Source organism: Chiroxiphia lanceolata, chromosome 10, assembly GCF_009829145.1.
Source record: "Chiroxiphia lanceolata isolate bChiLan1 chromosome 10, bChiLan1.pri, whole genome shotgun sequence".
Taxonomy (NCBI): Eukaryota; Metazoa; Chordata; class Aves; order Passeriformes; family Pipridae; genus Chiroxiphia; species Chiroxiphia lanceolata.
The window spans coordinates 23,986,280-23,999,751 of NC_045646.1; the positions used below are offsets into that span (position 1 = coordinate 23,986,280).

General features: G+C 57.8%; 1 protein-coding gene across 18 annotated transcripts in view; it reads left to right on the forward strand.

The window, feature by feature from the left end:
- The window catches only part of KIF1A (kinesin family member 1A), a 38,517-nt gene that overhangs the window by 361 nt on the left and 24,684 nt on the right, over positions 1-13,472 (forward strand). For 14 of the 18 annotated variants that reach the window (XM_032697668.1, XM_032697670.1, XM_032697671.1 and 11 more), the window contains exons 2-14: positions 4,931-5,075; positions 9,102-9,178; positions 9,277-9,456; positions 9,927-9,992; positions 10,147-10,325; positions 10,684-10,795; positions 11,159-11,236; positions 11,553-11,618; positions 11,895-11,912; positions 12,250-12,325; positions 12,437-12,515; positions 12,794-12,936; positions 13,339-13,365. In XM_032697668.1, the coding sequence (XP_032553559.1) occupies positions 4,970-5,075; positions 9,102-9,178; positions 9,277-9,456; positions 9,927-9,992; positions 10,147-10,325; positions 10,684-10,795; positions 11,159-11,236; positions 11,553-11,618; positions 11,895-11,912; positions 12,250-12,325; positions 12,437-12,515; positions 12,794-12,936; positions 13,339-13,365 (1,207 nt within the window). In that variant the 5' untranslated portion in view covers positions 4,931-4,969. The remainder of the gene's footprint in view (positions 1-4,930; positions 5,076-9,101; positions 9,179-9,276; positions 9,457-9,926; positions 9,993-10,146; positions 10,326-10,683; positions 10,796-11,158; positions 11,237-11,552; positions 11,619-11,894; positions 11,913-12,249; positions 12,326-12,436; positions 12,516-12,793; positions 12,937-13,338; positions 13,366-13,472) is intronic. The other 4 variants (XM_032697678.1, XM_032697680.1, XM_032697685.1 and 1 more) reach the window with 1 other exon arrangement.

Genomic DNA, 13,472 nt, shown 5'->3' on the forward strand with positions numbered 1-13,472 from the left:
TTTGGGTGGGGAGAACTGCCCGCAGGTCCCCAGCGCGGTGGCCGGCGGGTGCCGCCCCGTCTTCCAGAAGGATCCAGCCGGGGGTTCCTGCCCGGGGACGGAGCAATACCTCTGCATCTGGGTGCGGAAGGGAAGGATGCCATCCCCGAAGCCCATGGCGCAGGGCACAGGAACCCCTTGTCACCTCAGAGCCACAGCCCCTCTCTCCCCTCCGGGGCAGGTGGCTTTGGTCACGCAGCTGAGCCATCTTGCGTCATCATCGAGCTAACGACAGCGCTGGAGGGGGCAGCTGATGCCCCAATTGGGGCTCTTGCCAAAGGTGCTGCGATGCTGAGGCTCTTCTTGCCCCCCAAGGACGAGCAGCTGCCACTGACCTTGCATTGGGAGCAGCTGGACAAGGGCCGCTGTGTCACCGTGGGCCAGCACAGTGGCTGCTGGCTGTTGGAGGGGCTGGTCCCAGGGCGTAGGGCTGGTGCAGAGCTCCATGCTTGGTCATCCAGGCTCCCAGGGATTAGCTCTGCACCTGCCCCATAGTCTTCTTCCTCTGCTTCCTCCTCCTTGCCCTCCTCATCCCTCATGGGGCAGTGACCCCTTCCCCAGATCCTGAAGACCCCCTGTGAGCTGGGCTCTCATGGCACCCCTTGCAGGTGGCCTCAATGGGACTGGTGGGGCAGAGGAGGCAGCAGACCCCTCCTTCCCCTGGGTAAGGCCAGGGGTGTGGTGGCTCTGCCATCTCTGCATGCTGCCACTGACCTCCATTTTGTCTGGGAGGTGGCAGCTGGTGCTGGCACAGATCCTGCCACCACCCTCCACCTCCCTGCATGTGGCCGGAGCTGTAGCCCCCCAAACCTGGGGTTATGGGAACCTAGTGTCTGCCCCCTCCCTGGCTGCCTACTCTTCTCCGTGCCCAGCCATGCTTGTCACCCACTGGAGCTCTCTGTCTTTCCATGCGGATTTTCCCTGCTGTGGGTTTGAGCCTGTGAAAGAGAGGATGGAGAGAGCAGGGACGGGGGTGGGATTACTTGCCTTTGCAGCAGGGTTGGGGAGCAGAGCCCCTCATCTGCATCCTTACATTTGCTACCTGCAGATTGAATCTGCATGGAAATTCTCAGGGAGCTGCAAACCCTGCCATGGAGCTGTGTCCCCCGTTGGGGTGGGCAGGAGGCAAGGAGGTACAGAGAAGGGTGCCCATGATGGCACTAGGGAAGCAGGGGCCTGGATTTCAGCTGGGAACGGGGGGCACTTGCCCCTGTCCTGGACTGTCCGCTGAGTTGCTTCCCTGCTGCAAGTGATGCTCCGGAGAAAACTGCACTGTCATGGCCCCTTGCCCTGTGCGGGGTGGGAGGCGACAGGGGCGCGCCCCCAGCTCGGCCGGCAGGCATTGATGGTGCCGTGTCAGCTGGCACCATGTCCCCTGCTGCCCTAGAGGCAGAGCAGAGTCCCGTGGCTGCAGTCAGAATTGAGGGGCCCCAATGAGGGATGCAGGGGAAGGGCTCTCTACAACAAAGCCTGGTGGCTGCTGAGAACACACTGGTGCAGCCAGATGGGGCGTCCACCCTCGTCACTGAGGTGACGTGGGGTTGGATGCGCACAGACAAAGGGAAACTCACCTTGGATTTCCCTGGGCGCAGGCAGCTCCTCGTGTGCTGGAGCTGGGGGACTGGCAGCATGGCATGTTCCTTAGCATCCTTTGGGGAAGAGCTTGCTGTGGGTGGCACTTGGGGACAATGCTCCCTGTCTCGCTGGTCACCTCTCAGCAGGAGAGGCTGCCAATTGGTAGCCCTTGGATTTAAGAGAGCTTTCATTAGCTAATCTCTGCCCAATTAATCTTAGCTGATCCAGTTAATCATGGCTCTCTAGGTCTTTTGCTCCTCACTGGAAGTGACCAGTATGCCATAGGGATGGGTACAGCCAGCAGGCTGCACGGGAATGGGGAAAGGGATGCCCTGCAGAGTTAGGGGACAGGCCTACATGTGCCTTGGCTCCCTGGCCCCGGGGACTTGGCTGTTCTCCTCTGCCACCTCCTTCATGTGTAGGGTAGGCCTGGGAAGCGGCGGGGAGGGAGCAGGGAGTGGGGCCGTGGTGCTGGCCCGCTCCCAGTGAAAGGCTGGCTGTGGCTTATTGAATTTCTCTCGATGGCAGTGGATTAAGCGGGCGGTGGCTGGCTGTCCCCAGGCAGAGTGAGCTGCCCGGGCTCAGGGGGGCGGGGTGGCTGCCTGCCCCTGCCCACTGCAGCCCGGCCCCTCTCTCTGCAGGACGCTGAGTGCCCGGCCAGTGACGCCGTGGCTCATGGTGCTCCCATGGTGTGTGGGTGCAGGCTGAATTCCTCCCCACAGCTGAGCCAGGAAAACAAGCTGGGGGAAGGAGGGAAGGAGGCTCGGGAAGCAGCTGCGCAGGCGTCTGCTGGTGGTCCCCAAGGGGACACAGTGTTGCCTGGGGTCCTTGGGCTGCCATTGCAGAGATGGGACTGGAGAGCTGCAGCGGAGCAGAGGGAAGCAGTGTGTTGCTGACCGAGGAAGGTGAAGGAAATGATGGAGTAGAAAATGGAGTCAATGGGGCTCTGCAGCAGGCAGTACTGGCAGGGAGAGGAGCCCATGCCACAGGACAAGGCTAGCCAGATGGGAATACGCTGGGATGTGGACATGGGGATGGCTGCTGGCAAGGTGGGGGCTTTTCATGGCTATTGAGGGTGGGCTAAGGGGGTATGGGATGTGGGGCTGAGCAGGTTCCTGCCCCTTGCCCTGAGAAGGGCAAGCAGCACTAATGGAGACTACACAGCAAGATGAGGCATGTGGAAAAGTGAGACGAAAGAGAAACTGGAGCTTCTTCATCGGAAGTGATAGGGCTGGAGGGGCTGGGAACAGTGCAGGGGTGAGAGGGAATAAGAGCAGGGATGAAATGGCCCGTGGCAGGCAGCAGGCAGTCCTGTGACTGGTGGGGTCACTGATGGGTGTGCTGTTCTGGTGGCTGTGCAGGAGGCAGGAGCCCAGGGACCTGACCCACCTCTTCAGAGCCTTAGTAGCTGGAGAGGCTGCAGAGCTGGGGGAAGGGAGCTGTCTTGGCTCGGGAGGAGAGGGAAACATTTGACATGAGCAGTTGCTGGGTGCTCATGTTGTTTAGCCCAGTGATGGATCCGTTGTCCCTGAGTGGTGCCACAGGGTGGAGCAGCTCGAGCCAATGGCCTCATGAGGATGCAGCCCTTCCATCTAGGAATATATCCTATCGTTCCATGGGAAAAACAACCTTTTCATTCCCCTTTGGCGAAGCACTCCTGTTAAATCTTTCCTTTCCCCCATCTGAAGCAGAGGCCACTGGCATGCGGCAGCCCGCTCGCTGGCTTAGGGACTCAAGGGTGGTGTTAAACACCTGCTTAAAATAATCCAAGCTCAAGAAAACCTGAGACCAAATGCTTGAACTCTGGAACTGGTGGAATTTATGGGTGTGATGTCCAGCTGAGCACTGTGGTAGTTCCAGAGCCATCCCAGTGGGGCAGTGAGAGGAGAGATTGGGAACTCCAGCAGGAGATGCTTTGCCTTCCTCCTGCTGTTGGGCATGCTGGCTCACTTTGAAAATAGGCAAAGGGTTTCTGAAAATCAGTGATGAGCTTGTAACACTGTCTTGCTGCAAATTTTTTCACTGTGCCGTGCTTTTGGTTTCCTCTCACCCCCTTGGAAATGAAACCAGAGCTGTCAAACCTCAGGCAGTTTTAAAGCCATCCCCTTCTCTTGGGATACTTTCCATTCTATGGATCTGTTTTTTTCTTCCCTTTTTTACCCCTCTTTTCCACAAATTCAGCTGTACTTTTAATTTCCATTCTGGGAAAACCCATCTTGTGTTGAGGATCCGTCCTTACTGCTCCACTTTCTTCTTATCTTGTCCCATGTAACCAGAGCTGTGCCGTTGCTCACTCACAGCTTGTTCCTCCCTGATCTCCTTCCTCCCAGAGCCAGCATCCTGCTGGCAAAACCCAGGCTTGAAAAGCCTTAGGGAATTTGCAGGCACCATTGCAGGTGAGATGCCAGAGGAGCCAGTTCCAGCCTGTACTGAGGGGTCCTGACCTCCTCTTCCACCACCAGGCTCAGCATAGCGGATCAGGGAGCAGGGACAGACAGGAGAAGTGAGGAACATTAGAAGGCAGGAATAGATTTTATCAGGTCCAAAAGGATTCCTAAGGATACAGTGGTCAAAGTAAGAATCCCAGCATCATTTTCTGACCAATGCTAGTGAGGCTTAACTGCAGCTTGAGGAAGGTGGGATGGGCTATGGAGCACTTAGCCACCAGTGCTGGGATGGGCAACTACTCTGGGAGATGTTGGCAAGCAGTTTGTTTCATCTTGTGGGATTTGTGATCAATAATTTATTAGCAAAACAAGTGGAAAAATTGTGGTGAACTGGAAACTTCAGCTGACCCATTCCCACCACGGCTGCTCATGCTGACGCCACACGTCTGCTTTGTGAGAGCTGAATGGGAGCCACATGCCAGCAGCTGTGTTTAACAGCTGCCTCCTTTCTCAATGGAATGCCATCACTTTCCTCCCTGGTCCCCCCTGTCCTGGTGCCCAGCCCCTGCTTTGCTGGGGTCAGAGGGGAGGCAGGAGGTTCAGGTGACTGGCAGGGCCTTTGGGCTCGCTTGCAGATGAGGGGCTATCTACTCAGTGCCACTGGCACCCTGGGATGGAAAACCACTCCTTGGGGGTTGTGCTGATGCTGACAGTGCCTACGTGGCCCTGCCCTGGGGATGGACCCTGGTATTGAGCTGAGGGTCCTGACCTGAGATATGATGGGGAGGAGGGAGAGGTAAAATGTGGGCAAACCAGTGTTCCTGGGAGGTTTCCTTGCACAGGCTTTCCATTCATCCTGCACTGCTGCAAGATGTGGATTGGGATGTGGATGCAAGCTTTCCTAACTCCCTTTTCCTCTCTCCTTGCAGAACAGCCACTGGTAGCAGGACCCACCTCAGGCCAGCGCGATGGCGGGAGCATCAGTGAAGGTGGCGGTGCGAGTCCGGCCCTTCAACTCCCGGGAGATGAGCCGGGAATCCAAATGCATCATCCAGATGTCAGGAAGCACCACAAGTGAGTGCCTTGGGGCAGAGGGGCTTTGAGTATCGCCTGGGGAGGAGCATGTGTGGTCTGGCCTCAGCAGTGAGCACTGGGCTGCTGGGATCCTTGGTGCAGATGCCTGCAGCACCTGGAATTGTTTGGAGAAGGGAATGTGGGGAGGATGTCACCTTTCCCATAGAGAAATGCAGTCCTGCTGTTGAAATGGCAGTGATGGGATCTTTATGGCACTGAGCCCTCGGATTTCAGTGATAGTGAATAGATCAGCATTCCCTGGTAGGTGATGAGGGAGAAATCAAAGAAATCACAGCGTGATTTGGCTTGGAAGGGACCTTAGCAACCATCTCATTCCAACCTCCTGCCATGGGAAGGGACACCTTTCACTAGACTTGGTTGTTCATAGCCACATCCAACCTGGCCTTGAAGCCATGCATGGGTCTGTGAGCGGCTTCTGACAGCACTGCCGGGCCAGGTACCACACACTGTGGCATGCCAGGACCCATCCCCGCCTCTGTGGGGCTCTTGGAACTGCAGCCGCAGCAGAATGGAGGGGCAGGAGTGGGGTTTGCCCAGGGAATGTTGTGTTGGGGGTGGGGGATGTAGCAGGGGGGCTTGGGGCTGTCTGTCCCACCAAGGAGCCTGTCTGGCCTTTGCTGCTCTTTAAGTAACAGCTTCTGGCTGTTGGGAATGGCAGCTGAATCCCTCCTCTTTGGCTCTGGAAGCCTCCAGATGGGACAGCATCTAAAATAACTCCCTGCCTGCCCGCCTGGGGCTGCCTGCGTCACCAAGGGTGGGTGAAACACCGGCGCCAACCACCCCCGCGGTGCGCTGACAGGCTGCCATGGCAACCCCAGGGGTGGGGAGAGAGGGCACCCAAGGGTGCAGGGAGACTCTGCGACCCCACTGGGCCCTCTGCTCACCCCAGGCCTTGGGAACAGGAATGGGTGGGTCTGTGGGGCAGTGTCTGCTGGACTCTGGCGTCCTGTGGGGGTTCTCCCTTCCTGGTTGGGCAGGGGTTCTCTGTCTGCCTGGGTGCAGAACTTCTGCCCTCATGGCGAGGAAGCCTCCTGGCCCCACAAGAGCTTCCCACCTGCCCAGAGCCAGGGCACAGACAGGGTAGATGTGCCTTGTTCTGGTTCTGATGGCGGGGGGGGCGACCTGCCATGCCCCAGTCCCGGTCAAGAGCATCAGGCAGCCCCCACCACTGTGGCCGTGTTTGCTCAGAGCCATCCACCCCTGCTCGTCCTGCACCCCCTGACTGTGCCCCTGGCCCCTCACCCCCTGCCCCTGCCTGAGCCAGGGAGGGCAGCAGGGCTGGGAGCAGGAGCCTTTTGCTGACAGCAAGGATTTTCTCCGTGAATGGACAAACCTCTGGCTATTCCCCTTGGCCTGGGGACTGGAGAGCAGGAGTGGGAGGCCCGAAGGCCTCTTTCTCCTGTGGCTGGGGGAGGCAGAAGGATGCCAGTAGTGCCAGCAGAACAGGACTGTCTCACCCCTCAGCTCCTTGCAGAGAAGCCAAAAATAAATATGTCTGTGGGGAGTGAGAGCAAGTTTTCCCCTTCACAGGTTTATTTGCTTTGACCCCTGCATGTGCCGAGGGCAGGGGACAGGTACTTCTCCTGTCTAATGCACTGAACCCTGTAGGGGACAGCGGGGGCCAGGGACCAGGGTAGGAAGGGTCAGCCTTTCTCTGCTGTCCTTTTCCCTGCAAACTTCCAGCTGCCACAACCACCCACCTGCCCTCCAACACTGCTGCTTTATTCCCGTGGTGTCCCTCACTCTGTGGGGTCCGTCTTGGGCACCAACATTCCCAGCCCCTGTCCTGGCAACTCCCACCAAGATGGTAAGGACAGGACTCCTGGCTTTGATCCCACAAGGCCAGTAATATTCTCTGGCTGGAGCCATGCCTCTGCTGTCTTTAAAATCTGATTATTTTCTCTGCTGTGTGTTCTGGGTTCTCTCTTTCTCGGTGCCTGCCCACTTGCTGCGCTCTGCCACTCTGCTGGCTCCTCAGGCAAGAGACATCTCCAGAAGTTTTCTTTCCTCCTACCCCCCTGTCTGTATTTCTGTATTCACCCCCACACCCCTCCTTGCCTTTTTAATCCCATTTGTCCAGAACATAAATCTTTTGCAAAAGCCCTGGATGCCTGAGAGGAAGTTCAACCAGCAGCATCCATCTGCCTGCAGGCAAATAAATGGGAATGACAGGGGCGTGGGGAGAGCATTTCAGCTCTCCCTGCTCTCAGACTTCTCCCTTCTCCCTGTGTCCATCCCAGTCTCTGCCAGCTGGGCAGTTGCAGCTGGGATGCCTGGAGCCGCTTGGTGCCTTCCTCAGCTGCTCCTCTGCCCTGTGCCCAGCACGGGATCCAGAACAGCCACCTTGTTCCCATCCTGCCTACTCCAAGACTCATTTTTGCTCCTGTTCACTGTGGTGAGGGTCACCCCTGCAGGGCAGAGGCAGACTCGAGCAGAGCACAGGTGGAATGGCAGAACTGCCAGGTTGAACACCAGGACCCATCAGAGATGCTCCATCCCATTTCTTGCACGGCCTCCACACCTCCTTCTCTTCACAATGCCCTCAGCACAACAGCCAGGCATTGGCAGGGATCAGGGACGGGGAGCCCCTGTGGCTGCCCACACTGCCCACAAAGACCTGCTCTTCCAGGGACCTCCACGTCCCCATTTGCAGCTGCAGGATTGCCAGTTGTCTCTTCCCAGCCCTTTCTCCTGGTAATTAGTTTGCCCAGGATGCAGCAGACATCCAGAGCATCTGAGTCAGGCCGCCTGCAGTGGGTAGGCAGGCAGGGAGCCTGTGGCTGCCCCTCTTTGGTGTGAGACCTGGGCTTTTGTCCACAGTGAGTAGCGTCTGAGCAGCACTGTGCTGTGGTTTCATGGTTGGGGCTGGATCCTGACCCCACTTCCCACCCTCTCCCTGCCCGTCCCGCTGCTGTTGTGTGCAGGGCTGGGCTTACCTCAGGCCTGAAGTGGCAGACCCTTACCAAGGGAGCATCCATTGTGGCAGTGGAGGAGGAATTTGGAGCAGAAATCATTCATATCCATAACACCATGCACCCGGGTATCTGACACCACAGTAGCAGGCTGCACCATGCCTGGGGCTGCTCAGGAAGGTCTCACCTGGAATCTGGAGTGGATGTGAGCCCTGGCTGAATGCTGGCTTCAGGACAGGGCAGGGTAGTTTGGGATGGAGGGAGGTCTGTTGGCCTCAGGGCTTATGGGCTCCTCGTCCTCAGTGGTGGCAGGGAGCAGCTGTGGGCTGTGGGCATGGGAACTGTGCTGTGCAGGCCTGCAAGGTCACCTCAATGTCACCTAACATGGCTGGTGGCTGGATCCCATGATTACCCACCGGTTTGGGTTTCTTCTGACGCATCTGTTGTTTCAGAAAAAAACCACTGAAAATGCTCTACAGGAGAAAAAAAAAGCATCGAGCAAGGAAGAGCGGTGATGCAGGCTCCAATTTCCATGGCAACGTCCTTTTCATGAGGATGAGAAAAGCAGGCTCTTGTTTCTGCTGGTGGTGTGACACGAGGCATTAATCATCCTGCTGGGGCTGGGGACCTGGAGAAGCAGGAGCTGGGGGGGCCCTAGGGGAGCCCCAGTGGGGTTGCAGCTGCTCCCACCTGACAGTGCCAGCGTGGGGGCTTTGGGCACAGCCCCCCAGCTGTGGGGTAAGGAAGGCTGTGACCCTTCTATGCCAGTGCTGGGCTCCCATGGGCAGGGGCCACAACAGCAAGGAACCTGGGGGAAGGAGCCATGTCCCTCTCACCGTGTCCAGCAGGATGTTTGGGCAAGGCTCTGCCTTGTTCCCTTGGGCTCTGTTGGCCAAGGCATCCACCTCCTCTGTTTTCATTGTTGGGGTCTGGGGGCTCTAGACCCATCTGCAGAGCTGGAAGGGCCCCAGTCCACTTTCCAGGACTGTTTTGGACTGAACCCCAGCACCCCTGACCTCTCCCCCAGGGGGTGTGGGAGGCAGGGGTACCACACTTGGCTGGAGGCCTCATGTTCCCATCTGTTTGTCCCTAGCTATCCTGAACCCGAAGCAGCCTAAAGAGACACCAAAAAGCTTCAGCTTTGACTATTCCTACTGGTCCCACACTACGGTAAGCACTGGGAGGTCTGAGCCTACCTGGAGCACTGGGCTGGGAGAGGCAGGAGGGCCTCCCTGCCAAATTTCATCGTATATCCCTATTCTCTGCAGCCTGCAGACATCAACTATGCATCCCAGAAGCAAGTGTACCGGGACATTGGTGAGGAGATGCTGCAACATGCCTTTGAAGGCTACAATGTGTGCATCTTTGCCTACGGGCAGACGGGAGCTGGAAAATCCTACACCATGATGGGGAAGCAGGAGAAGGACCAGCAAGGCATCATCCCACAGGTGTGCCTGGGGAAAGCTCCCTGTCCCCCTGGTCCCAGAGGCATGCCCAAAGGAAAAGCAGAGCTGGGAGGGAAGAGGGCAGCAGGGTGGGAGTGGGGCCAGGTTTTACCAAGGTCCAATACAGCACTGCCATGACAGCAAGCTGGCATGGCCCCGCTGGAGAGTGGGGGGCCAAGGAAAGTCATCCAGACTCTCCCGAGGCTGGATGGACTATGGTCTGGCCACACAAGACTGGTGTTCGGGAGCAGCAGGAGTCCGAGTGCTGAGCTGCCACGTGCTGGCCCAGCAGGACACGGAGGGCCTCTGGGGATGCTGATCAGCATGGGGGGCTCTGACAGCTCCCTGGGAGCCATCCCAACACACTTTGGCTCTATTTTTTGGGGTGAGAAGGTAGAAATCCCTGTGTCCTGGGCACCCCAGGCAGGAGCATCCTGCTGGCAGGGGACTGAGCCTGGCTCTTCTCTCTGCAGCTGTGCGAGGACCTCTTCTCCCGCATCAACGACACGACGAATGACAACATGTCCTACTCTGTGGAGGTAGGCACCCCACTGCCTCTCTACTCCTCTTCCAGCCTCCCACCATCTCTGGAAGCTGTGCTGGTGTGCAGGCCCCTCTTTGGGAGTGCCCCTGGGTGTGGGGTGGGCAGGCAGTACCTCATTCTGCTAGCCCAGCCTGTGCCTTCTGCTCTAGGTGAGCTACATGGAGATTTACTGCGAGCGCGTGAGGGACCTCCTGAACCCCAAGAACAAGGGGAACCTGCGGGTGAGGGAGCATCCCCTTATGGGCCCGTATGTTGAAGACCTTTCCAAGCTGGCCGTGACCTCCTACAATGACATCCAGGACCTCATGGACTCTGGAAACAAGGCCCGGTGAGTTGGGGAAGGAGGAGATGGACAGGATTTGGAGGGCTTGCAGACACTTCTAGAAGGTCCTGCTTCACTTCTTTGCTTTGCCAGTCCATCTGCTCTGGAGATGGCAGTCCCCTTCTCTCTGAGCATTGGGTACCCTCCTCTTCCTTTAACCTTACCTCCTTCCTGCTCTAAAAACTCACTGGAGCCAGCAGGAGAAGGCCTAGACTTGTGCATCTCTCCTCCCAGAGTCCTGTCTTGTCCTCCAGAGTTGCCTTCCCACCATGTACCCTGGCCTGGCATGAGCCTTGGCCCCATCAACAGCCATTTTAGTGTCCCCCACAGGGTGTCACACCTCCCTGTGCTCCTGTCCCTGCAGCACAGTGGCTGCTACCAACATGAATGAGACCAGCAGCCGCTCCCACGCCGTGTTCAACATCATCTTCACGCAGAAGCGACATGATGCTGAGACAGACATCACCACTGAGAAGGTGAGAGCAGAGCCTGGAAGACTTGGGGAAACCCACACGGACCCAGGAAGGGCTTTGTGTGCTGTCATCAGCACACTTGGAATGAGATGGTGCAGGATGCAGGATTGGAACAGGAGGGAGATAAGTCCCAGGTGCATGCTGGGCTCATGGTCCCTTGTGGTACCAGCTCCTGGACAGGATATTTGGCAGCTGATGCCCTCCAGCCCTACCTGCAAGGATATTAGCCCTGCTCCTGGACAAATCCTGCAGGGATGACCCCGCAGAGCCCACCGCTGCCCTCAGAGGAGTGTTACCCTGCAAAAGGTCTTGGCTTCATGCCAAGAGGGCAGCCCACAGGGCTGACAGCTTTACTTCTGCCTCCAGGTCAGCAAAATCAGCTTGGTGGACCTGGCTGGGAGCGAGCGAGCCGACTCCACAGGTGCCAAGGGCACAAGGCTAAAGGTGAGAGCTGATGTGAGGTCCACTTCTGCTGGTGGGGACACCACGTCCTGCCCCCTCGTCCCCAGCCAAGACATCTCCTTTCCTTGCCCACTGGTTCCTTGCCCACTGTGCTGCCAAAATCCTTGATAGGGTTGTGTTTGAAAGCTGCCTGATGCCAGTTTCATCACGGTCCATGAGTCCCAGCTGGGAGGTGCTGGTTATCCAGTAAGACCAGCTGCTCTTTGCCCACCCCATACTGGGAATTCTCCATTCTTCTGGGGTTTAATGAGGCTTTGAAATGGGGCCTGAGCTTCTGGGCTTTTCCTCTCCTCTCCAGGAAGGAGCAAACATCAACAAGTCCTTGACCACTCTGGGGAAAGTCATCTCTGCCCTGGCTGAAATGGTAGGTAGCCAGAGCACAGGGAAGCAGCGGCACTGGAGGGGAATGGGCTTGGCCCAGCAGGGATGGACTCGGCTCCAAGGGATGGAGCATCCCACCTCTGAGGGATGGGCAGATACCTCCCAAGCTGTCCCTGGGGCTGGAACAAGCTGGGCTGGTGAGGCTGCCATCTCCACTGGGACCTGTGCCTGCTGCTCTCTACCTGGGGGGCAGGGGAGCTGTGGGGGGCACTGAGTAGGGAAGCAGTTCCCTTAAACAGTCTCTCTACTTCCTTTGCAGGATTCGGGGCCAAACAAGGTAGGTACCCTGGCACAGTTGATTGGAAGTGGTTTGCAGGGTGGTTTGGGGATGAGATTGTGCCTGGACACAGGCCATGATTCTCCCAGGGGCTGGCAGAGCCTTCAGCATCCTCCTCACCCTCCTCACCCTATGGCTTTCAGTACCCAGCCTTAAACATCCCCCCAGCCCAGGGCATTTCACAGACAGGACCTATGGACCTGAGCAAAGATGCCCAAGGTTGCAGTGGCCAGGCAGAGCCATCATCCTCCAAGTCCCCATGGCTGGGGACCAGCTGTCACCTCTTTGAAGAGAGCAGGCAGCCTGACAACCCTTCCCTTTGCTCTCCACCCCCCAGAACAAAAAGAAGAAAAAGACAGATTTCATCCCATACCGGGACTCGGTGCTGACCTGGCTGCTGCGGGAGAACCTGGGTGAGGACAGGTGGGGGGTACAGTCTGGTGGTGGGCATGGGTGCTGAGCAGAGGGTGACAGATGGCACAGGGACCAGCATCTCCCTGATGTGGGTGTGTCTCTCTGGGCAGGGGGCAACTCCAGGACTGCCATGGTCGCTGCTCTCAGTCCTGCTGACATCAACTATGATGAGACCCTCAGCACCCTCAGGTAGGAAGAAGTGCCCTTGTTCCCACTGCATTGAGCAAGAGCAGGGGAGTCTCTGAGGCCCAGGCACTGCCACATGCTCTCCTCACCTTTGTGGCATCCCTGGCTGGAGGTGTGGTGTGGGGGGAACCTGCAACCCCAGACAAGATGCAAACGATTGTCCCACCACTGGGATCCTCCAAAGGATCACTTGCTGGAAGGGCTCTGTGGCCCTCCCACTTGACAAGGAGCTGGAGTTTTGCTCCTCTCCTCGCCACTGCTCAAGACCCTGCCTCCCCTAGGTATGCTGACCGCGCCAAGCAGATCCGTTGCAACGCTGTCATCAATGAGGACCCCAACAACAAGCTCATCCGGGAGCTGAAGGACGAGGTGGCACGTCTGCGTGACCTTCTCTATGCCCAGGGTCTTGGGGACATCATTGACAGTAGGTACCACGGGTGCTCTCTGCCAGTGGCTCCCTGCAGCGATGGGCTGAGATCCCCCCAGCCTGCAGGGCCAATGTCCCCACATCTACCCTGCATCCTGCTCCATCCTGCCACAGTGGCATCGAGCTGCCTGTGGCAAGCCCCTTGTGTGTGTTTGCAGCCCCCAATCCCCTCCTATCGCAGGAGGAGCTGCTTTCCACCCAGAAAACCTTCCCTTCTTCCCCTCCACCTACTTTCTTCAGCATTCAGCACCCAGCAGAGGTGCCAGGAAGGTGTTCCTGGGGCTGCACGCACCCATGGGTTCTCCTCCCTGTGCTGTCAGATATCCAACTGAGATGAACCCCCTCTTGTTCTGTTCTTTCTGTCTCACCCCCGCTCCCTGCCCTCTCTTTCTCTCTTAGCCCATCCTGCTGCAGGAGGATCCAAATGTGTGTATTCCCCATCACTGGTACTCTCTGTTGCTTCACGGCTTTTGGGAGGCATAGGCTGTGCCCAGAGACACTCGTGCAGCATGGGGAGGGGCTCCCACAGCCAA